At 38.9% G+C, this 25,437-nt stretch overlaps 1 protein-coding gene across 1 annotated transcript in view; it reads left to right on the top strand.

Moving 5' to 3' along the window:
- The window catches only part of LOC103181151 (calcium/calmodulin-dependent protein kinase type IV), a 96,046-nt gene that overhangs the window by 45,901 nt on the left and 24,708 nt on the right, over window positions 1-25,437 (top strand). The window contains exons 3-5 of the mRNA XM_042333928.1: window positions 211-273; window positions 2,058-2,140; window positions 3,710-3,782. Of these exons, the coding sequence (XP_042189862.1) occupies window positions 211-273; window positions 2,058-2,140; window positions 3,710-3,782 (219 nt within the window). The remainder of the gene's footprint in view (window positions 1-210; window positions 274-2,057; window positions 2,141-3,709; window positions 3,783-25,437) is intronic.

The raw sequence follows: 25,437 nt of genomic DNA, 5'->3' as shown, positions 1-25,437 counted from the left end.
GTTTAAAATAAAGGTATACTGTAAGGACATAAGAACTTGATAGGCAAAAGAAGATCAAGGTCCATCCAGTTTGCCTCCACCATCCTGACAGTCACTTGACATATAAGAACATAAAAGACTATGTTCTTATGTAGTTTGGGACTACCCTAGTTTGGGACTATAGTATAGTATCGTAGCCAATTGTATTGATATTTTCTTATTGTTTCACAGGTAGATAAAAAAATAATTCGAACTGAAATTGGAGTACTGCTTAGACTCTCACACCCTAATATTGTAAGTATGAATTATCCTATTCTTTAGAATACCTATTCCGTTTAGCTATGACTGATGCAAAATTTGTTTTTCCCAGGAATAGTCCTGAAATGGGCTATATATTTCGAAACCTGTATTTTCTTAGGAATTGATCTATTTAAAATATGGAAATGCTATATGTGTTTGGGTTTTTAAGACAGGTATGGGCATTACCATGCTACAATTTGCTGGAAACTAATTATGAGCACCTAATCTTACATAGATCATAATCTTCGTTTTTCTGTTGTTGGAATGCATAAGGCTTCAGGTATTTGGTTCTGCCCACAGAGTGATTTGTAAGAAAAGTCACGAATTCGTATTTTACCACCTACAACAACAACAAAATTACATTTGTAGAGCGCCTTTCACATCGGGAGGATGTCCCAGAGCGCTGAACAGTCAGGTGTCGGGGCCCGAGCATGGGGTAGGAGGTGGCGGTGGTGATGGGTGAAGGCAGAGAGGTGGGAGGGAGACCAAAGGCACGGTCGAAGAGAAGGGTCTTGAGACCGGCCTTGAAGGAGGCAAGGGAGGAAGCGAGGCGAAGGGACTGTGGGATAGAGTTCCAGAGTGTGGGGGCAGAGAGGCTGAAAGCCCGGCCACCGATGGTAGGGCTGGTCGGGCGGGAGACATGGAGCAGGTTGGAGCCCGATGAATGGAGGGAGCGGGCAGGTTGGTAGGGGGTCAGCAGGTCAGAGAGTTAGGAGGGGGCAAGTCAATGGATGGCCTTAAAGGTGAGGACGAGGATCTTGAACTCGATCCTCTGGGGGATGGGGAGCCAGTGGAGTCGGGCGAGGGTGGGAGTGATGGGATCACGGAGAGTGCACGAGCTGCAGAGTTTTGGATGATCTGCAGCTTGTGAAGGGAAGAGTTGGGAAGGCCGATGAGGAGAGAGTTTCCATAATCGAGCCTTGATGTGAGGAATGCGTGGGTGAGGGTTTTGGCAGCCTGAGGGGTGAGGCAGTGGCGGAGTCTGGCATTGTTGCGGAGGTGGTGGTAGGCAATGCTGGTCATGGCGCGGATGTGGGGGAGAAAGTACAGTTCAGGGTCAAACAAGACACCCAGATTCCTGACTGGTTTAGTGAGGTTGAATGTGCAGCCGTGGAGGCTGATGCTGCCAGCGCCTGAGGTGTGGAGGCGCTGGCGCGAGTCAATCAAGAGAGCCTCAGTTTTGCTGACGTTGAGTTGGAGAAAGTTGGCTCTCGTTCAGGACTTGATGTTGGACAGGCAGTCAGTCAGGACGCCAGTGGTACTGGAGTTGAGAGTGGAGGCAGAGAGGTGTCATCCGCATACATGTGGAAATTTACCCTATGTTCTGCGGATGATGTCACCAGGGGGGAGCATGTAGAGGGTGAAGAGGAGGGGACTGAGGACAGAGCCCTGAGGAACACCACATGAGACGGTGTGGGGGCTGGAGGAAAAGCCGTTTGCCGCCGTAACACATACCAATTAGGCAACTTAGCAAGTGGAGGTTGCAGGTGAAAGCCTACATTTGATGGTGCCAAATACACAACACCATTGGCCCACTTTATTGAAATTTAGTTAGGGTGCTGGCTGAGGAAGATATAATACTGTAGTTATTCAACGTAACACGTAACAAGAAAAACATCTTTGAGAACGTTCAATGTAGAAAACCAATTTATATGTATATCCTACCATATATACTGTTATTCCTTTGTTTGGAAATAGTTAATAAACATGTCAAGTTAAATGGATAATTTAATATATGCTCTTTACCTAATCTTTTTGACAAATCATTTATTTTACAGATTAAACTGAAGGAGATCTTTGAGACTCCAATAGAGATCAACTTGATTCTGGAACTAGTCACAGGAGGAGAACTATTTGACAGGTATCTAACTTAGCTGTAATTCCTTAACCAGAATGTTAAGAATATTGCCTGTAAAATTCAGTCACAATACTTTACGGTAAATCCTGTGAAGAGGTTTGGGATGTTCTCCCGATGTAAAAGACCCTGTATCAAAAGTATCAATACAGTATTTTTCAGCATTCAGAAAATTGTGAGATTGGTTTGGTTGAAGAATGCTCTTTGGCCCATCTGATCTCATCTCTCCAAAATATCCACCTTACCATTCTCTCGTTACAGCATTAAGCTTCCATCATTTTTAAATGAGTCTGGTGTCCCAGTCTCAATCACCCTTCTGGAAACCTGTTCCAGTTATTAATTACCTCTGAGTAAAGTTTCTATGTTTTTACGTTAAAGTTTGGACTTTTACTGTATTGTATATGTTTTCATTGCTACTTATTTGAAGATGCCAATGTATTTCCTGTTGTGATATGCACATAATTTTGGAAACGTGGTTCACTTCCTTGGTAACAAATAATGTGATTATAGCCTAAGAATGACTTCTGAGGATCTGAACTCAACTGATTTAACCCAGCATCATGTTTTCCTTGTTTATTGCTGCCTCACAGTGTTTGCCATAGTGAGCAATGAATCAGCTACCACCCCTAAATCTCTTTGTTTCTCCTTGGCAAGTTCAATTCCATCCATGGAGTACTTATGTTTCCGATTCTTGAACCCTACATGTAGTACAACAACAACAACAACAAGATTTCATTTATAGAGCGCCTTTCACGACGGGAGGACGTCCCAAGGCGCTGGACAGTTGGGTCGGGACCTGAGCAGGGGGAAATGGTCAGGGTGAGGGGAGGGAAGGGAGAGAGCGAGGAGGGGGTAGATAGTCGAGAGGGGAGCTGAAGGCACAGTCGAAGAGAAAGGTCTTGAGACCGGCCTTGAAGGAGGAAAGGGAGGAAGCGGCGAAGGCACTGGGGGATGGAGTTCCATAGCCTGGGGGCTGAGAGGCTGAAGGCCCGGCCACCGATGGTAGGGCGGTTAGGGCGGGGGATGTGGAGCAGACCGGAGCCAGAGGAACGGAGGGTACGGGCAGGTAAGTAGGGGGATAGTAAGTCGGAGAGGTAGGAGGGAGCAAGGCCGTGAATGGCCTTGTAGGTGAGGATCTTGAATTCGATCCTCTGGGGGATGGGGAGCCAGTGGAGGTGAGCGAGGGTGGGAGTGATGTGGTCGCGAAGCCTGGTGCGGGACAGTACACGAGCTGCAGAGTTCTGAATGACCTGCAGCTTGTGGAGGGAGGTGCCGGGAAGGCCGGCGAGGAGAGAGTTCCCATAGTCCAGCCTTGAGGTGATAAAGGCGTGGACCAGAGTTTCAGCAGCGTGAGGGGTGAGGTAGTGTCGTAGTCTGGCGATATTCCGGAGGTGATGGAAGGCGGTGCCAGTTGTGGCGCGGATATGAGGAAGAAAGGACAGCTTTGGGATTACATTTGTAGAAGTGCCTCATTCTGTCATCCAGTAATCATTTATTCACAAGTATAAATGACCTTATACTGTAAAAAGTCTTGTTCACTTGCTTTAAATAACCTCTTTCACGTTGTTTTTGTAGGATTGTTGAGAAGGGATATTATAGTGAAAGGGATGCTGCTGATGCTGTCAAACAAATCCTGGAGGCAGTTGCAGTAAGTTTTAATTGTCATTCGTTTTAACATCAGTTTTTCTTGGACAGTCTAATTTTGACCTTTTATAGTTTCAGAAGGGTTAAGAAATAGGTTTGCAAAATAAATTGTTTGAATTGTTTATGAATTAAAGATCCTTTCTCCTGATCCAAAAAAAAGGAAAATCTTTTAAATGGCGCATAAATATAAGCAGACTATTTGACTCGTGAGACAAACAATTGAGTGCACAGAATTAAAATACAATAGAACCCCAAAGGCGTTATACAAATGTAATTTTGTATTGTATTTTCATATGGGTTTGCTTATAGCACAATTCGGTTGTGGATTCTTAACATTTACGTAGCAAAAAATCCCGAATGTGTGCAGAAAATTGTTCAACTTACCTGCTGAAAAATGGTTGATGTTGCATCCTCTGCATTGCACATATGCAGCATACAAGAAGTGACATCAGCAGCACTCTGATGTCCTAGAAATTATCTACTTTTTGGAGCATGAAAACTTGGCCATGATTTTGAAGCGAACTGGCTTTCTGCACACATACGATGAACAGTTTATGTGGAACATGTATCAAAAAGTATGTACGGCTGTTTTGATTAGTTTTTTTAAAAAATGACTGGGTTACTGCTTGGGAATGCTATTGAGGATATATAGTTAGCTGAGATGAACCATTGGACACAATGATTTTTGTGCTGATGGGGATGGGCAATGGCAGCCCACCCTGTCCTTTGAGTAAAAATTGCCCAAACAAAATTGGATTACTCATGGGTACCTAACACAGGAGCTAAAGCTGGAAGTTTTATTGCTCGAGCTGGAAATTGTTGCCAGGAGATCCTTCAATGTGATCATAGTACAAGTCTTTGTACATAAAGGTGTCAAGAATTAAACATTGAGCTTGGGGCCAGTATCAAGGGGAAGATGTGACTCACTATTGGATTACAACTTTCCGGGAGGGGGAAAAAGTGTGTATTATACAAACAAGCACCAATGGTTCATAATATTCCAACCAACCAACAGAGCACTATTTCCAGGTAATGCATCTGCATTGTAACATTACCACCACCACCACCACCCACAACAAAATCACATTTATGGAGCGCCTGTCATGTTGGGAGGACGTCCCAAAGCACTGAACAGTTGGGTGTCGGGGCCCGAGCATGGGGGAGGGGTGATGTAGGGTTGAGGGAAGGCAGAGAAGTGGGAGGGAGACCAAAGGCATGGTCGAAGAGAAGGGTCTTGAGACCGGCCTTGAAGGAGGCAAGGGAGGAAGCGAGGCGAAGGCACGTGGGATGGAGTTCCAGAGTGTGGGGGCAGAGAGGCTGAAAGCCCGGCCACCGATGGTAGGGTGGGTCGGGCGGGAGACATGGAGCAGACCGGAGCCCGATGAACGGAGGGAGAGGGCAGGTTGGTAGTGAGTCAGCAGGTCAGAGAGGTAGGAGGGGGCAAGGCCATGGATGACTGACATCACTACACAAATGCAAAGAAAACTGGTTCGTTTTCCGTGCACTAGAAAATGGCCAGCATCCAGGTCATCAAGTTGGCATCCCGTGTGCTGCATTTGTGCAGGAAGTTGCTGGTGCACAGATCAGCTCTGTGGGTTGGTGTATAGCTGTGGGTCCATGCCTCTGGCACCTGTCTTATTAGTAAACGCTGCATTATAATGAAGTGTATTATGACTGGGCTCCCAGCAAATTACTGCCAATTTCCAATTTGATCCATTGCACAACTAATTATGGTCCAAGTGTCCTAATTACTCATAAGTTTACTAATTTTCAGCTCTTTAGCCATCCTGCCTTCTTCCATTTCACTACTTTATTGTACTTTTTTTTCAGTCATGACTCACTCCTTTGGGGTTTCCTCGACTCTTATCAAAAGGACAGTCGTGTGAGCTGTCCCCAGAATTCTGCCATTGCCTGTCTAATGAACTATTGCAACTTGCCCTCCATTTCAACCTCCCTCAGGTTTTTTATTGTCTCCCAGGAGCAGTGCCTCAACTCAGCTCCACTTCTTTTTCTGGGGCAGAGCTGAGATTTACCAAACAGCACAGTATATAAATAAATTACTATGAAGACCATCCCTATGAAGGTGGAATTCTAAAATCAAAAAAGTGAATAATCTGGATTCCAGAAAGGAAGAAAGGGAATATATGCTGCAGTATTTTCAGCCAATTACTTGTAAATTGAGTTATGCGAGCAAGGCAAAAGTAATGACTTGTGTGCTGTCCTGCCGACCACATAAGGGAAGCAATGGATAATGAAGGTTGAAACATAAATTTAGGTTTACATTATTTACAAATCATTAAATCAGGAAGGGACAGCAAGGTCTCTTGAGTCTTTCTATATGATAAATTGTTTCCATGGACACATTGAAAGTTTTAAGTTTCACATTACACAATTTCCTGACTGATATAATTGTCCAGTATTGTTTATCTCCTAGGGCTGAAGCCAGCCATCTGACTTGCTTCAATTGCACAGGCTGACTTCTAACATTTACAACATACGCACAGGCCAGCACTTAAGTGAGCAAAGCTATGTTTAATTAATGTTTGTATCAGTTTGTTTGTCATTGGGAAATTATATTATAAACATAATGTTTGAACTTCCTGATGGTAAGGGTAACATCACTTAATATGAACGTCATGATGGTATCAAGATATCAGCTGGGGCAGAATTTACTGCAAGACAATTAATCAGTATTTCTGAATTAATGAAGTGAAAATCACCCAAGGTTCTCCTGATTGCTATCCAGATTGTAAAAATACATGTGTGGACATCATGTGAGGATATGAACAGGCTTGGCTACCGTATCCCTCAATTGAAGAGCATGCCAACTTTCACTGTCAAAATTCACACAAGACTAGCTACTTTGGGAGCCAATTAGGGGAACCCAGTAAAAGGAAAGGATTTCAAATCCCTTCAGGGGAGGGGAGATATTAGCAGAGAGGAAAAAAAGTATATTTTATGCTTGTGCATCTCAAGGAATCAGAAGTCAAATACTTTTGCTTTATTTGAGCCTTATTTGTAAATTAAAGTTCTGTATAATCGAATATATATGGAAATTATAATCTAAACTGGTAAATTTGTGGGGGGAATTGAATTCTTTCTTGAATTGAAATTGAATTAATTTTAATTCCATTTAAAGCCACAGGCTTAGCTAGATAATATTTGTTTGATTACTGTTTGGGGACATGAACTATTTATGCAGAATGTTACCCTCAGGAATTAAATAAATGAGGTAGAGTACATGATTGAGTAGATAGGGATGCTTAATCATGTTCAATAAAAAACATTGGAAGTGATGATCTGAAGATTGCTTAATTACATGTTTTCTTAAAAACACTGTCTTGATTCACTAATATTGAAATACAGTACTAAACAACAGGGATTGAAAAAGCACTCCGCCCAAAAATGGCAGCATGATGATGCTTGAGCGAGCGAGAAAAAGTGCTTCAGGACATAAAGTCCATGCCCTCCTCTGTACATTTTCCAGTAGTAATTCCTTCAAAATAAAATAATAAATTGGTCACTTCAATCCACAACAAATTCAGCTCTGGCCAGATCACCTGGGAGCTGAGTTCTCGTAAATTGGAGTTAGTTATATTTGCTTCCCTGGAGGAGAATCGTCTTGCACTGGAGGCACTTTCTATAGTGCAAGGCATTTATACTGAAGTTTTCCCTTGAGCACTTCAATCCCTTTGGCAATCCCAATTAATGATGCAAACAACTTGCACTGGAAAGTATTTTAAATTTTTTATATGAATGTTTATAACGATCATCTAAATCAACTGCAGCGTCAACCCTACTATCCAAAGGAAATAATTTGACAGTAGTTACAATGTTAGGATGAATCAAACAATGTAGAAGCATAAAATTAACACTATTTTTGTTACAGACGTTGTTTACATATAAAAAAAAGTTGGATTTTTCCCCTTCTGATAGGAATAAAGTGTTTCAGTTGGCTGCAGCGTGTTTCTAATTTGCCAGGTTATAGTGTACATTGATATATTAACTGGAACTAATCGTAGAAGAATCACATTGCTTTGGTCAAATAATGATTTATTTCGATTCACTTATTTTGGTAATTCATGTGATAGGTAAAGCTCAGTTTCTGAGATTTGTACAATAAAGTGTAAAACAGGTCACTTATAGAGTTCAAAGGGAACAAGGATGCCCTTAATAATATTTTTTGTTTGTCCAAAAGATATTCAGCAGGATATGATCATAAAATACATGTTAATATTGATTTCAATAAATAAAAGCTTGCACTGTATTCTGCTACTGTTTATAACCAATTGCTTTACAGAAAACTGAGATTTAGATTACAGAACACTGCATGACCTGTGTGAGAACTCAGATACGGAAATGAATTGGGGTTTTGATATTGATGATAATGTTTAGCTGTAACAAGGTTCATGATTTTGCCCGCAACCCACAGAGAGAGTTAAAGAGGCTGAAAGAGATATCAATAAGCGTCACAGAGACCTCACATCCATTCTGTTTTCATATCAATAATGAGGCTGGTTCCAATTAGTACAGATATTTGACATATATCTTGCCAAGTGGAAGGAGAAAGAGATTAGGGTTGTTGTCAAGACATAAGGGCTCTTCCCAGGCCTAAGGGCCAGTGTAGAGGAGAGCAACCAGTGTTAAGAGCTAGGGTTCTTCAGCGTAACATGGGCATCACAGAGCGGGTGTAGATAGTATTGGAGAGCCAAAGTTGTGCTTCATTTTGGAGCCAATAACATAAGGAAGAGTAGTTTTCACGTCCTGCAAAGAATTTTCAGAATCATAGAAATTTACAGCATAGTAGGCCATTCAGCTGATTGATTCTTTGAAGAGCAATCCTTTCAATCCCATTTATCTGTTCTTCCCCATACCCCTGTAGTTTATTCTTTTTTTTAGATGTTTTCTAGTTATGCATATGAAAGTTAATATGGATTCTGTCTCAACCACTGGCAGACATTACATATCTTAACTACTCTATGTGTGAAAAAAATCTCCAAAATTCTCCATTTGTTAATGTGTCTCCATTAACAATAGAATCATAGACATTTACAGCACAGAAGTTGTTGGGCTCTGAGTGAGAGCATGACCTTAAGGATTGTAATTTCAGGATTACTAAATTGATCTTCACAATCCTGGAGCTCTGCTCTCTTTTGCTGTCTTTGTATATCAAAAAGTTTGACTTCAGATATGATCTGAAGACAGGCAAGTTCAGATCAATCAAATTCTTTATTGAAACGGCTTATGTATACATAAATCCTGAATTTTATGTAGCACTTTCACTTCAGGGGGACATCTCAATGCACTTCACAGGATTTACTGTAAAGTGTAGCAACTGTGTGTCTTGCAGGCAAACACGCCAACCAATCTTCATACAGATATGTTGTACAAATGGCCATGAAGTGAATGAAGTGAATATCTGGGGGCCCGTTGGCCAGAACCTGGGAGAAACTCATTTTTTTCAAATACATTATGGGATTATTAACGTACGCGTGAACAGACAGATGTACTGTATCATCTGAAGGACAACATCTCTAGCAATGCAGCACACCCCAATCACTGCATTGGAGTGTCAGCCTGTACTGTAAGCTCAAAGGTCCCAATGTGAGGCTTGAACCCACAACCCTCTGACTCAGAATCAAGAGTGCTATATTTGACATGGTATTTCATGTACTTTATCTCAACTTGACCAAAGAGAAAAAATTCCCAAACTTGGGCCAGGTTTTCAAAAGTTTGAGGTTTTAAAAATGATTGTATCTGTCTTCCTTGAAATTGCACACAAAGTAACAACACCCAACATTCAAAATCATTTCAATAGAGCTATTCTGACTACTGTATTTGGTTTCCAGGCAATGTCAAATGGACAACTGTTCATAGTGTACAGAATAGAAAATTGTTCAGTGTACATAATGGAGTTCATCTATGGGCCAAATAATATCAAAGATTTTCTAATTATTCCTGACCTCAGAATAATGCACAGTCGCAGACCTCTACTGATCACCACAGACATTTCTAGTTACTGAATTAACAAAAAACGAGTAACGGTGTAGGCTGAGCGAAGTGCTGGAGACAACTGGAGTTGTTCCTTCCTTCCCTCCTTCCTTCCTCCATCCCTCCCTCCCCCCACCTTCCCTCCCTCCCTTTCCTCCCTCCCTTCCTTCTTTTCTTTACTTCGGATTCACAAGGATCTGCATATTTTTCTCACTAGCCTAACTCTGGAATGAAAAATTTATCTTTCAGAAAGCATGGGAGATTGCACCTTATGTTGGACATAACTGATGTTTAACATGTTTATATTACATCTACCAGAAGTATTTTTGTTATTTGTAGGTGCTGTGTAGGTTTTCATATGTAATATTTTTAACTGGTATGTAGTTTGAATTTATCACTGAGAAATAGTTAAACAGTACGTGACTCATTTAGTCTGCTCACTCTACAAATGTCAATAGCTTTGGTAATTCTTGAATCAGATTTGCAAGGCAGTCGGGCTCCATCCATCCTGGCTGGTTAGAATTCCAGAGAGTACAATGATAAATCAGATTTAAGCTACTAAATGCAGCTGACATGGATTTGTTTCTTAAATGTACAAAGTAATGAACTACAATATTGACTCACATCTCAATGGTTTTTTAGTGTTAAAAATATCCTTTTACCAATTATTATTTTTGCAGGGATTGTATGTATTAAGCTTATTTTTTGTTTCAGTATTCTTGTCCATTTTTATATAATTTCATTCAAGATGAAAGGAGTTATAAATGTCAAAGGTATCACTCCTTGCCACCTTCACAGGCTCTGACTTCCACTCGCTTGCAGGTAAAACTAAAAAATGTTATTACCACTTTCTCCAGTTATCAGCTGGGTTCTCTCTAAAGCTCAGATAATCCAGAGGTTTCAACTTTTGTATTTTCTTATAAAGTTCTTACTTCTGATAGTAGATTAGTGAAAAGACTTGATATTGTTTCCATGAACACTACTTCAATCTGAAAAGTCTTTTTCAACTCTATTTAAAGCCACCCTTTTGAACCTTTCCATTTCCCCTGTGGTTAAAGGCATAAACCTTCCAGTACAGCAATAAACCGTACAAATGCGTCAGTATCAAATTAGTTGATCTTAATCAGGACATTACTTGAGGTGCTACAATTGTAGTTCTGGATTAGGGGTGGGAAAAAGCAGCCAGTGTTCACCATCTAGCATGAATGCAAATTTGTGGGACACTGCTGTGCGCAATTGGCTGCCGGGTTTCGCCCACAACTATGCAGTCAATTCACTTTACAATATATTCTGTGAAGAGCTTTGAGACGTCTAGAAGACATGAAAAGCGCTGTATCAAATGCGAGGATTATTATTATTAAGTTGTTGAATCTGTCTGTGGACATGGACTAAGAAAATGATCTGGCTATACTCAGATTCTCTCTGTAATTGAGTAGCTTGCTAATACTCAAATATTAATAGCCAGTTGGTGAAGTACTAGAGGATGACAGTTAGAACAAAATGGCATAAATGCCCTTTCAGCAGAGGAAAAATTGACGAAAGGAAACACTTTGCTGAAAAAACATGACATGAAATAATATTTTTAGCTTGGCTTGGTTGGTAACATTCGTTTCTAGGTTGTGGTTTCGTCTTGAGCTTCTAGGCTGTCATTCCAGTGAAGTACTAGAGGAGTGTCACATTGTCAAATGAAACATTAAACTGATTCCAAGAAGCAAAGCCCATAAAGAAAATAAATTTGAAAACCTTAATGGTAATGAAGGAGCATTTACAGCACGGAATATATAATATTAAAAACATGTTAAAATATCCTATGTTTAGTTATTTTCCTATGGAGACATACCATTTCAGGTATTCACTTACTTCCAGTATAGCTTGTGGCCATTTCCCAGAATGGTGTCGTTCAGGAGTTGGCACATAGGAGCAGCATGGTTTTTGATCTGGATGAGCTGGGATTCATACTCAGAATTATTAATCTGGTACAAACCTTGCCTAGTTTGGATCCCTCTGGATTGCCATGCAGACCAGTCTAAAGTTCCATATTTTGAAGAAAAAAAAATGCTCTGGGGGATGTGGAGGGCTGAACAACAGCATGGAGGTGGCTTTTAATACAAACCCGAATAGCGGGTCTCCACAGAAAATATAACTCCTAAAGCAAAACAGTATAAGGAGATTCATTGCTCAATTTTGGTTTTAAATTATACATGTGTGGGAGTACTCAAATTGAAGTACTCCTCCAGTCTTCTCTTTAATCACAAGGATGGAAATATAAAACAAAAGTCAAAGTATTATTTTTGTAAAGTGCAAATGGCCTTTTGTTATCATCCAGAAAAGCTTGCAATCATTTTATAAATGTTTGTGAAGCTTAACAAAAATGAGTATGTTTAATGTTAAGCTTTCTTTGCTGTTTATAATCATTTGGTTTGGATTCAGATTTTTTTCTATCTTGTCACCTGATAGCTGAACTTTCAACAACCCCCTGCTTCCCCCACACTTATCCACAAGTATCTCACTAAGTGGTTTGCCACTAGAAAATACTTGTTTTGTGGAACAGAATCACTGATATTAACTATAGCTCTCAAGCTAACAGCTTCTTTAGTGGCATTGAGGTTTTAACCTCTCTGCCGTAGCTATGGGAGCCGGCTTTATAATTTCAGTTGATCTCTTTGTTTCCACATTGTACCTATACCAATATGACTAATAATTATGTAACATGCATACAATAAATTAAGTAAGCTTCAAGAGCTATTAACTCTTTGAGCACTCTGGCTGCGTTATAGTTATCTTAAATTTGAAAAAAATTACAGCTAATACAAATAATTAAAACTCTTTGGTTCTCTATATTTGTACGATTGAGTTTTTAATCCACAGAATATTATGTATGGTAGGAAATGGGTGTATTTGGAGAAGTACAATTTTTTGTAGATCCCCATTTAGGGCTCCATTTTAATGTAGCTGTTTCCAATCTGAAACATTAATACAGAAAAATCCATGCCAAATGCTAGTCAGTGGCTTGCACAGAGAATAACAGTATACAAATAACATTGGTACTTATATGGTACTATTTATACAGGATACTCTATCCAGTTTGTATGCTGCTTTACCAATCTGACATATTTTTGTTTTAATATCAGCATTCCATCACCAAGGATATATGGTCATCTAATACAATTGATGAGCCAATAAAAATATTTACAAATAGTCAGTTGAAGAGTTAAGAATCATTGACATATTAGACTTATGGTTTGATCACTGGCTTTTGGATGCTTAAACCTGCAGAGTATTAGGTAGGCAAAGCAATATTGAGAACTCCCTCGGCTCGCACACATTAACATTGACACATTAAATATTATAGTGATACAGCTTATCAACTGTCAGAATTGCCGTATTACTGTAATAACCCTCAACTACAAATGTGAACAGCTAAACCATAATTTTAGTTTAAAACACTTTAATTTCTACTTACTGGTCTCAACATTTCCTCGCTGTTCTATATTTGATGCAGGTTTTCCCAACCAATTTTATTGAACCATTTGTTACATTTTAATTTTTAAACATAATTTACATTTTCTTTCTTCTACAATTTCTTCCTTCTCTGAGCTCTTGTGAGCTGTTTTGAAGTGGAATGAAGCACAGAGCAATTGTTAGAAAACTGACTTTCGTTTGATTGAAAACCTAAAAATATATAATTTAGTCAACAATCTACATTGCGCAGATGTAATTCAATGCAGCTGGTAAGTGCACATGCAGTGATGGGTCAAGACATTTCCTGCGATTCAATGCGTCTTGACCCATTGGCCTATGTGCACTTACCAGCAAGTGTTGGAATTGCATTGGCTCGCAGGAAATTAAAGTCTTCTGCGCATGCGACGACGGATCAAGATTACATTTCCCGCGATTCAATGCAGCTTGTACATGTGGGAGTAATGGAGGATAGGGGAGCCGTGTTACGAATTAGGGTATGATTAATACGAATAGTACAAAGAAATCTAAGTGTTTTTGATAGGAAAATGGATGAGACTCAGGTGAATGCACAACTTAGGCTATTATCCGATTTATCAAGATAAGACTTATGTGACTTTTATTGTATTACATTCAGTTGGATGTAGCCCATGTTGACTTTGTTTTCATGCATATGGGTTAATCTAAGATAAATACATTTGATTCAAAAAGAAGTGTAACCTTGCAGAGACTTTTGCAGGAACTTTTATACTGATAAACATGGTTCAGAATATACGGCATAAGAGAAAACTGCATTCATACTGCAGTATTTTATTGGATAGTACCACAGAGGTTACCAGATCATAAAGTGACAAGTTCAATACATAAAATCATTGCTGTTGTGCTGTTTTCTCTGCCGTTTCCCAAGAGCTACCAGATGCTTCAGAGAACCCTCCAATAAGTGACTTGGTTATATATGTTACTGCAAAGCTAAGTCATTTATCAGTGACAAGATTGTTAGTGAAACTGTCAACTAATATAGTCTTATTTGATCAATCATCTTGTAATGTGCCAGGTATGTTTTTGTACAAAATAATACACTAGACAAAGTACCACTAAATAATTTGACAGAATACAATTTAAGTTTGGCAATTAACTTCAGTTTGCATGTAATTTTTGCTTCTAGCTATAAAAATATTCCTGTGAACTTTTCTTAATCTCAAAAAAGCCACAGGCTTTACGAGGCAAAATGCTAATGTAAAACCTTTTTATCATGTATCCTTATTAGAGAAAAATGATCTTATTGGGAGACCCCTTAATGCAGTATTAAAATGATGAGTAAAAATCTTTGCAGGACATAAATTCAAACACAATTCAAAAAGAACCCCTTAGGTTTGCCAGACATCTAGCTTTTACTTTGCTAAGGGCATATGCTGCTGTAATAGATTTGTTAACTAACCTTAAATCTAATTTGATTCTGTAACTTTAGAATTTCTCACTCTGCCATTTCCTCTTCACATTCTTACCCCACTCACAGTCTAATACAATCATTTGGTTCATATAATTAATATTTGCATAAAAATAACCTAATTAATAACATTCAGTAGAGTTAGATCTTGTCTTACCAACCTCATAATTATGGTATTAAATGTGCCTCAGGGATCTATACTGGACATGGCAGTGGGGGAACAGGTAGTGAAGGACTGGATAAAGGAAGGGTGAGAAAGGGAGGAGCAGGGAGGCTTAGGTAACCGATAGGATTCATATTTAGACAATGGAAGTCCATGGTCTCTTTGTATTTTAAATTATTTCATCTTGACTCAATGATGTGAAGTTAAAGGTCTCTAACAAGAAAGTTGGAGAAAATATGTAAGAATTGGGCATTACTTTGCCCAATATTTACATACAGACATCTGTGTTCTTCAGTCTCTTTGTTGCACTAAAGCTCAAGTGTGCGTCAAACATCCTCCTTACAGATAGCACTCAAATCCTGAAACATGCAAGTACAGTACTTTGGCAAGAAATTTAATAACTTGGATCAGCATCTCTATAAAAAAGATAAAAATAGCTAGTGACAAAATCTTTAAACCTCCACTCATTTAACCATTTATTGAGTGATTCAATCCAAATAAATTAAAAGAAAATGCTTATCACGGGAATATATTTAACATAAAAACGATTTAGCTTTTTAAAATGTACAAATGTCTGGAAAACAAACTGGCAGGAGATTGCATATATTTACAACAACAACAAAATTACATTTGTAATTTTCACATCAGGAGGACGTTCCAAGATGCTGGACAGACAGAGGTTTCGGACATGAGCTCAGGGTCGGGAAGGGTAGAGGGCAGGGGGAAGGCAGGGAGATCAAAAGCACGGTTGAAGAGGAGGGTCTTGAGATGGTTCTTGAAGGAAGCAAGGGAGGGGGCGAGGCAGAGGGACTGTGGGATGGAGTTCCAGAGGGTGGGGACAGAGTGGCAGAAGGCCCACCCGCCAATAGTGGGTCGAGCAAGGCATGGGACGTGAGCAGGCTGGAGCCCGCTGAGTGGAGGGAGCGAGCAGGATGGTAGGGGGTTAGGAGGTCATGGAGGTAGGGGGGAGCAAGGCCATGGAGGGTTTTGAAGGTGAGGAGCAGGATCTCGAACTGTATCCTTTGTGTGATGGGAAGCCAGTGGAGTTGGGCGAGGATGGGGGTGATAGGGTCACGGAGCCTAGCGCGGGAGAGGACGCGGGCTGCAGAGTTCTGGAACGAGGAGTTGGGGAGGCCAACAAGCAATGACTACATAGTTGAGCCTCGATGTAATGAAAGCGTGTATGAGGTTTTCAGCGGCTTGCGGTGTGAGACCGTATCGGAGCCGGGTGATGTAGAGGTGGGGGAAGACAGAGCGGGTCATGGTACAGATGTGGGGTAGAAAGGATAGTTGAGGGTCAAACAAGACCCCAAGGTTCCGGACTGGCTCAGTGAGATGGAGTGTGCAACCATGGATGGTGATGCTGTCAGTGCCTGAGGTGAGGAGGCGCTGATGGGAGCCAATCAGTTTAGTATGCCGCTTGTTTAAAGGAAGAATAATCTGGAATTTTTTTTTGCTTGAATCAGGATATTGCATTGAAGTGTGATGTTTGAATTAAGAATCTGCTTAATTAAATAGAAATGGTTTGGTACGCTGGTGTTGCTTAGATCAAAAATGTGCTTAGATTATACTGTAAAATTGTCTGGAATGAATTTCGTACAGATCACCAGCAATCAATAGCCATTGCAGAATATAGTCATTTTATTCTTCACCAAATCTTTGTATTTCTATTGTAGTATGGTATATATGACTCCAAAGAACCTAACCTATAATTTGTGTTTAACTCATTTCATGAATTCTGTTTTATCCAGTGTACCATTCTGTCATAAGTGTTCCTGCAAAATGTGAGTTCATTAATACGTGTTCTTGTGGTTGTAAGCTTAGTAATGAAAAATTGTAGCAGCTTCCAGAGAAAACCCACCAGCACATTTTGAGGGCAACCAGGGATAGACAATAAATAATAATAATAATACTTACATTTGATAGCGCCTCATTGCGGCTTTGAGACGTCTCAAAGCGCTTCACAGAATATACTGTAAAATGAATTGACATACAGTCAATTTTTGTGGGTGAAACACGGCAGCCAATTGCGAACAGCAGTGTCCCACAAACAGTCGTTGATTGAGCGACCAAATTATATATAATAATGCCAGTAACACCCACATCCCGAGATGAAATAAAAAAAGACAGAATTTAATTGTTGGTCATCTTCTGTGTAAAACATTAAATGAACTCTATTTGTAAACAAGTTCAAGGTATAAAATATATATGAGACACTTACCTAATGAATTATATTTACACTTTTGATTTACAAAACATAAAAGAAGTGGAATGAGTAAGGCTGTGCAATCCGTCCAGCCTGTTTCACAAAACAGTGTACAATTTATCCTAACGTCAACTGTGTCCTACTTATTTAATCTCCTCAGTGAACATTCCATTTAAATACTTCCTGATCCTCAAAAGAATTGAACTCTTAGAAGTTGCTTTCTGCAGATTACAAAACAAGAGTCATTATGATCCGGAGAACATTTCATTATCTATGATTCCTTATCTCTGTAACCTACATTTCAAAGCTATCATAATTTGCAGAATTCTTCAATTGATTCGGAAAGGACAAATACTTCACTTATCAGATGTGTCTCAAGCCGATCTGCCGGAACTCTTCATCCAAGAGTCTCCTTTAACCACAGGATCCATATGAGTTGGTTGCATAATACTGCTGTTTACCAGCAGGAATCCCCCATTTAATGAAATTTGTGGCAAACCACTGCATTTGCAATCCCTCTTCTCACTTCCCTTTCCCCTACAAATAAAACAACTTGAGCGCTCATTTCAAAAGAGAGATAACCACATGACGACTACAGGAATACTGCTGCTAAATTTATTTATGGTCTCATAAGATGTGCACATCACAAATATAATTTGACCTAATCCCCAGAGTAGCTTTCAGTGCATATAAATGGTGCTAATTTGTTAATCAGTCCAGGTGTTGTTGTTTGGAACTGGTTCATTGGCTGTGCAAGTATCAGTGTAAAAGGTATTGAAAGTTGTATTTATTTGGATAGTAATAAGCATAGATACATGCTTTTGAATACAATATGGGAGCATTACTTCTGTATATCTTAATGTGGGGAACGTAAATTTTTAATCATGACATCTGTTGAAAGCTATTTCTTTCACTTCCTTTTGGTTTCATGATTTCTGTCTCATTTGCATTCTGTGCTGGAATCTCTCAAACATTAATAAGCTAGTCACATTTTCTGTTTTTTTGTATTATTATGGATTTATGCTCCAGACAAACATCCAATCTTTCATTAATAATGAACACATCACTCAATGCAAGTCTCATTGAGTAACCTTGTTACAACTGGCTTGTCATCAAGATATAGAAAAAGTAAAGCAGCAAACAATATATTTCTAGACTCTTGTACCTCATTCTAATTATTTTTTCAAATATTCTGTATTTTAGGGATAAGCTCTGAAGTAAATCACAAATCTAGAATCACTGAGATTAACCAGTTTTGTTTAAATTGCTATATATCCACAATTGGCCTAAATTGAATACTTTTGACAAAGTGGCACCCTTGTGTAGAGATCAAAATGTCTTTCAGCATGTTCCACACTTCATTTAAAAGATTCTGTAATTCCCTGTCATTGTGATAGTTAAATAATTACTGTTGCCTTGGCTGATTTATTATTTTACTGGTGATCTTTTTAAAGTTTAAATAAAATTTCTATGTTTTAATTGGTAGTCTGAGTACGAGGAAAGTATCTGATTCTGGATTCACTAGTGGCGTGTGCATCAGATCCCAGTGCTTAACATAGATGCAATATGCTGCCTTAAATTGGTGGAAAATATGTAGTAGAAAAGATATTTGTAGGTTGTCTTCTGATGTCTCGTGAAACTAGAAAAGAGTTCTGCAGCCTCATAGGGGATATGTTTCCCCCAGAGGAGAGTGATCCATGCCATTACACAAACTTGTAAATGTTTATTTCACATTCACTAAATTATGTGTTTTGTCTTCAGAGGCAACTTGCATTGTGGCAATTTTTCACAGTTCTGGCTTTTTCACAGACCATCTAGAAATCAGATCAGTTGTTTCTGTCAGAGTGAATGCTGAAAGAAAAATCACAAAACAGCTAATCCAATTGTATTGATATTGGTGGCGTGTAAGATAAAAGTGAGATTGTTGTAGAATGTAGCAGTGCATACTCTATTGTGCTATTTTTCTGGACTGTGGATTGGTAATGCAAAAGAGATGTGGGGAGAACTGAATATGTAGGATTATTTTTATGGGGGGAGGGATGAATAATCCACTTTGAGCTCATGGTGATGACACTCCAATTAAGTCCTTGGGGAGCACTGCATTTTTGGAGAGGACATCTTTTGGATGAGATGCTAAACTAAGGTCTTGTCTGCCTAATTAGGTAGGCATTAAAGATCCCATGACAAGAGGAGTTTCTTCCAATGTCCTAGCCAACAATCTTCAGAGATTAAATGCAGTTTGTGGAACGTTGCTGTGTACATATTCTGTGCACAGCACGTTTGACTTCACAAACCGTCGCTATAATTTACAGAAAATTCCACTTAAGACTTTGAGACATTTTAATATAATGTGCACTATTTCAAATGGAATTGCAAGGAATAGTTAATAACCCAGAAATATTTTATTTAATAACCCTGAAACAATTTATTTAACAGCAACAAATCAGTTCAGTTTTGAAACACTTTGTAGTTTTTTGTTCCACCAACTGTGCTAATAAAACATATGCCAATCAATCTTTTATGAAACCAGATCTCCTGCACATCATATCATCTTTGATGTGACAGTTTTGAAGATGTCACCCCTTTGTTCTTGAATTTTGTACACTGTAGAAAACTACTACATTTTCTAAATGCTTCAAGATCTTAAATATTTTTACCAAGTTCTCCACCCTGTATGCCTAAGCTCTGTTCATGACAGAAAATGACAAAGTTGTCACTTTTGTATTTAAATCCCTCCACTCCTTTGCACGCCCCTACCTCTCTGACCTCCTCTCTCCTCAAATCAGTACCTGTTGCCTTCGTTCCTCCGGGTCTGGCCTCCTCCGAGTCCTCCACTCCACCCCCGGCGGCCGTACCTTCAGCCACTATGCCCCGAGGCTCTAGAACTGCCTTCCTCACTCCCTTCGCCTCTCTCCCTTTCTTCCTATTTTCAGGTCTCTGCTGAAGACGTTTCTCTTCGACCGCGCCTTTGGTCACCTTACTCCCCCTGGCTCGGCCCCGGGTTCCATTACTCTGAAGCGCTCTGAGATGCCGTCCAGCGTGGAGGACGCTATATAAATCCAAGTTGTGGTTGTTGTAAATAACTTTATATGCTCTGAAACCATTGAAAAGTATTTGTGCTTTTCTGGAATATAAGATTGAAAATTGCAATAACAATATCCTTTTAAACGTTCCAATAGCGACTGCAGAATTATTTGCCGTCTTTCAGAAGAGATAGCATTTCAGACTGAAATAGAATTATATTGACAGAATTAATCTGTAGAATTTTTTTAGCCAAACATAATAGAAAAAAAGTCTGAATATGCCATTTAAAATGAGTGCTTTTTACAATAGTAATCTCAGCAGTAAAATATTTAAGCAGAAAGAGGTGAATGAATGTTGCTCTTTTCCTATTGTCAGACCTTGCTTTCAATATTCGCATAAAGTATATTCAGTGAAAGTTGACAAAGCTTTTCTTTTCAAAATTATGCCTCCAAAATATTCATGTTAATAGTCTAGGAGGAAGGACCATGGTTGTGTTTGACACTATTGAAATCTAAATTTCAATACCTAAGAGAATAAAAGGAATGGATCTCTGTTGCTTTCAATTAAATTGGCATTCCCTGTGTCACAGCAGTTGAACACAGAGAAGTATAACCTTACATGTATTAGCATTTGGATAATATGCACTTATGTCTTCAAAAGTATGTTCCAGTGACTTAAACAAATGAATTTCTGAGTTTCTGAGCTGAATTACTTTGCATGATTGGCTTGTTCAGTTTCAGGCATAAAATCTTGGCTGTGTATATCTTGAGACTGAAGTTTTCATGAGTGCTTTGTTGAATCTTAAAAACTGCCTTTTTTAAAACAAAAAATTGGTCAGCCAGGTGTCTTGACACATGCTCAAGCTTATCAACACGCTTAAGAGTATCAACACCACACTGAGAGTTCTATTCATGCCACCTACACATGGAAATTCCCGTTTTTGGAATAGAATCCAATCGCCCTGGGATGCTACTCCCTGTGAGTGGCGCTATATAAATGCAAGTTGTTGTTGTAGAATATGCACTCTCACCACAGAGACATGCCCATCTTACCTATTTCTTGCGAATTAGAAGCAGGTTGGCAAGTGCCAAGACTTGGGGACCTCAGAATGTGCATTGGGGTATGGTTCGAGTCCAACCAGCTAAAGACCTGTCTGGCTCAGGAACTGGACTACCAATTCTAGCACAGACGATTCTTGATTCTGAGACCTCATTGCCAAGGACCTTGGAGCCAGTTCAATTCGAAGGAGACCACATTTATCCCTCCCCCGCCCCTCTATATTCTTGCAATATAGTGAATGTCAATTAATTTTCCCTATCAGCTATTCAAAAGGTTTCATTTGCCTTCAACATGGGGGAATGACCAATAAAGGACAGCTTGTTACGTGTCAGCTACCTTGATGTTCTAGCAGTCCAAGTCCAATGCTGCATATCAGGCTTATTTATAGTTCATAAATTATAAACCACTTGAATTTAAATACAAATTGAACATAATAGTCAGTGCTAGTGTAATTCCATGAGCCACAAGAACTGTAGAGCCAATGTTACAGGCTGCTTTCCTGTTATCTGAATTTTCTATTTAGCAGCATAGCATACCTCCGTGACTTCTCTTGGCCTTTGACAACTTGCCACTGCCTTGCTTTGTCGATTGCTTGAAATCTCCTCTCACTCTGGCATTAAACTCTATGATGATAATGCATGCTGATACTCCAGCATACTGAATAGACGAGTATCACATCACCTTAATGTAATTTTATTCATTTCAAATAGGTCCCTCAATACTACACAGATGTGGAATAAAAAANGTATTCAGCAAATCAGTAATCTGATTTGCTTTCCCCTTTCTCTCTCTTATTTCATATTCACTCACCCTCACATATCACTATAGTATATACATACACATAATGTTTCACCCTAGCACCTGGCATCCTGGTCAACAAACCCCAAAGCAAGGATGCCAGGTGCAACTTATTTCTCTTTTCGAATAATGCCAAGGGCTCTTTAACATCCACCGGGGCAGGCAGATGGAGCCTTGCATTAATTTCTCATCTGAAGGATGGCACCTCTGACAATGCTCTGTGAACTGGCTACAATATTTGCCTACGAATACACAGTATACTTAACAGTAAAACCCTGTGAAGCACTTTGAGACATTTCAAAAATGTGATAAAGCGCTGTATCAAATGCAAGGACTATTATTAGTATTATATTTTTGGATGTAAATGTGTATGCTTATGAAGATCAGAAATGCCAAGGCTGAGGAATGGAACTGAATCCTAGCAACTCATTGTTCATACAGCAAACCAATGGTAAATTTTAGAATTTAATATTGAGGTTATGTGATTATAGCAATGACAGGACTTGAGGATTTGAAGGGCCAATCCCTCACTCAGCTTCTCATTTCAAGCGTGTTAGAAAGCTTTTCTCTAAGGATTTCAAATTTATATCAGATTTATGATTTAAAGTCATAGATTATATTTTGGAGATAATAAAACTGAAATGATGATTAAATAAAATGTGAGCTTTACCATTGGAATATACTACAAAAGTATAGGGGAGAAATTTACTTCTTGGCTTTCACGGATAAGCCCATTTATGTCAAGTGGTATTTGATGAGTGGTTGAGACCAGGACGCTGGAAACGTTGGGAAAAAAACTGCATCCTGCTGTGATGGAAGGACAGTAGGGTAGGGTGTTCTGGAGACAAACAATCACATGGGCTGAGAGCCTACTTCATCCGAGCCTCTCTTGTGATCTTTGGCCGATCCTTTCATTTTGTTACTCCCATTCGATTGGGTATAGTATTTAGTAATGCAAATGGATATCCTTATCATTCAAAAATGATTGCAAATAAAAATCTCAGCAAAAGCAAACCATACAAGTTGAATGAGTAACAGCAAAATAGCTAAAATATGATCATGCATATTTTATGCACGAGCACGTTTTAGCTGTATGCTGTTACTCATTCAACTTGTATGGTTTACAAATAATCTCCACACATTGGAATCTATTATGCTCCATGTATGCATTGCAAGCATACAGAGGAATTTAGGTGCTCTCAATTATGTAATTGTGAAACCAATTACAAAAGTACAGTACATCATTGAGGGAACATGCTTAATGGTCCCTCTGTAAACATTAGTTTCACATGTAGAGCATAATTTACATATGATTTACATACGGTACTTTATAGAATTTAATGAGCTCAATCTAAATTGTATTAATATGTTTTAGTTTTTTTAATATTACTTTTAGCAGATAGATTTATTCGATGTCGTATTTTTCTACTCGATGCTACTAGCATCATTTTCCAGATTGAGAGGTCAATGCTATTTCCTTTGCAATTCTGTACAACTTCAATTTTGTCCTCTGTATTACGGAATTGAAATATGAATGGTTGCTGTTAGAGCGAGGAAAGTTGAGCATTGGAATCAATTCTTTTTAATAATTTGGAACACTGATTAACCCAAATTAATTCTATTTTGAGCTCTTTCCACCTGAACTGCACATTCACTGCATTTTACAGTAAATTATGTGAAGCGCTTTGAGATGTCCTTTTGATGGTGGAATGGTCTTCTCTGTGGAATCCCGTAGCTCAGTGGTTAGAGCACTCGCCTCACAAGTGAGAGTCCTGGGATCGATTCCCAGCAGGGCAAAACTGTGGGCGAGTTTCCTTACACCACACGGCTGATAATAATCCCTCAAGAAAAAAATAATAAATTGGTCACTTCAATTCATGACTGTTTGTGGGACACTGCTGTGTGCAATTGACTGCCGTGTTTCGCCCACAAATGTACAGTCAATTCACTTTACAGTATATTCTGTGAAGCGCTTTGAGACATCTAGAAGACAATGAAAAGTGCTGCATCAAATGCTAGGATTATTAGGATTATTATTTTTATGTTGAAATGCTTGTTTCTAGGTGACCTGATCGAATGCAATAATTACCATTATTATAAACCGATCTAGTTAACTCATTTATACTGCAAAGATTTCATTTAGTTACTTATTCCACTACTATATGTTTGCAAGATCTCTCTCACTTCCTTTCCTAATTTTGAATTTTTACCTTGTGTCTCCTGGTCTTCAAATCTTTGATCAGGTCACATTTCATAGGAATATTTTCAGCCCAGAAGACCATTCCACCCATCACGTCTGTGTCGCCTTCTTCTTAACCCAATTTCCAGCTCTTTCCTCACCTTCCTTAATATTTTATGGCTCAAGTACTTACTAGTTTGCTTTTGAGTGAATTTATTTATCCAATATTCATCCACCTTATTCATCCCTTAGTAGTCACTGATGGTAATGAATTCTATACATTGTTGTACAATGAGTCCTGGAAATGACTTAATTATCCACTGGTCCTTGAAATGTGGCCCCTGTCTCCATACAATAATAGGTACCAAAGCCAGCTGCATTATGTATTACATTCCAACTGCAAAATTGGAGTGCCAATCAGTGGAATTTCAGCAAGAGTGATATTTTATTTTAATTAACCCGGTATCCATTTCAATATACAACTTGGTCAACTTTGAGCCCACCTATCGTGACTAAGTGGGGGAGGATCACATTTCCTGACTAGTCAATAATTAAGACATTGATGAGGAGAAATTGCACTCTGGTCTAGATTTACTCTATTTTTGGAGAATTTTTTGAATACTGCGTTAATTTTGAAGTCTGTTTTCTGTCAAAAGAAAACTGACTTCAAAGTTAAGACTGAATGCAACAATTTGTTAAATTCTGGACCCTCTTGAAATACTACTAAAAATCAATTAATCTGAGTCCGGATAAACACATAGCCCCAAATCACTACCTTCTAAATTGCAGCGCGAACATTGCCATCATTCATGCACCAGGAGATTTTCCCCTGATGTCCTGGCCAACAGTCCCCCAATTAAGATTGGTTATTCACTTCACGGCTGTTTGTCGGACACTAGTGTGCCCAAATTGGCTGTGGCGTTCGCTCACAAAACACTATTTTCCTGTATTACCAGAGACTGGGATTCATTTTCAAACTGAAAAATAACTAATTGCGCAAACATTGTTTTTTTTCTTATAAGATAAAATGTTGCCAGAAGATCTGAGAAATATTTAATTTATTACCAATACTAAAAGTTGTATTTTAGTTGTTTTAAAATCTTTGGTGATTGTGTAAAATGCTTGAATACTACTTTGATTTGTTTTTGCCTAGCAAAGTAATAATAGCTGTGAGATCTTGCTTAAGTAAGAGAATAGAAAAGCTATTTTAAATATCAGTGTTCACATTTTTATGAAAGACTGCTGAATAGAGGCTTCTAAACAAGTTAATTATAACCGTTATAATGAAGTCCATTGATGTGGAAAATTTGGTGAAAAGCATCCTTTACAACCC

This window comes from Callorhinchus milii, unplaced genomic scaffold, assembly GCF_018977255.1.
Source record: "Callorhinchus milii isolate IMCB2004 unplaced genomic scaffold, IMCB_Cmil_1.0 Scaffold1, whole genome shotgun sequence".
Taxonomy (NCBI): domain Eukaryota; kingdom Metazoa; phylum Chordata; class Chondrichthyes; order Chimaeriformes; family Callorhinchidae; genus Callorhinchus; species Callorhinchus milii.
This window is presented reverse-complemented; position numbering and strand designations above follow the sequence as displayed.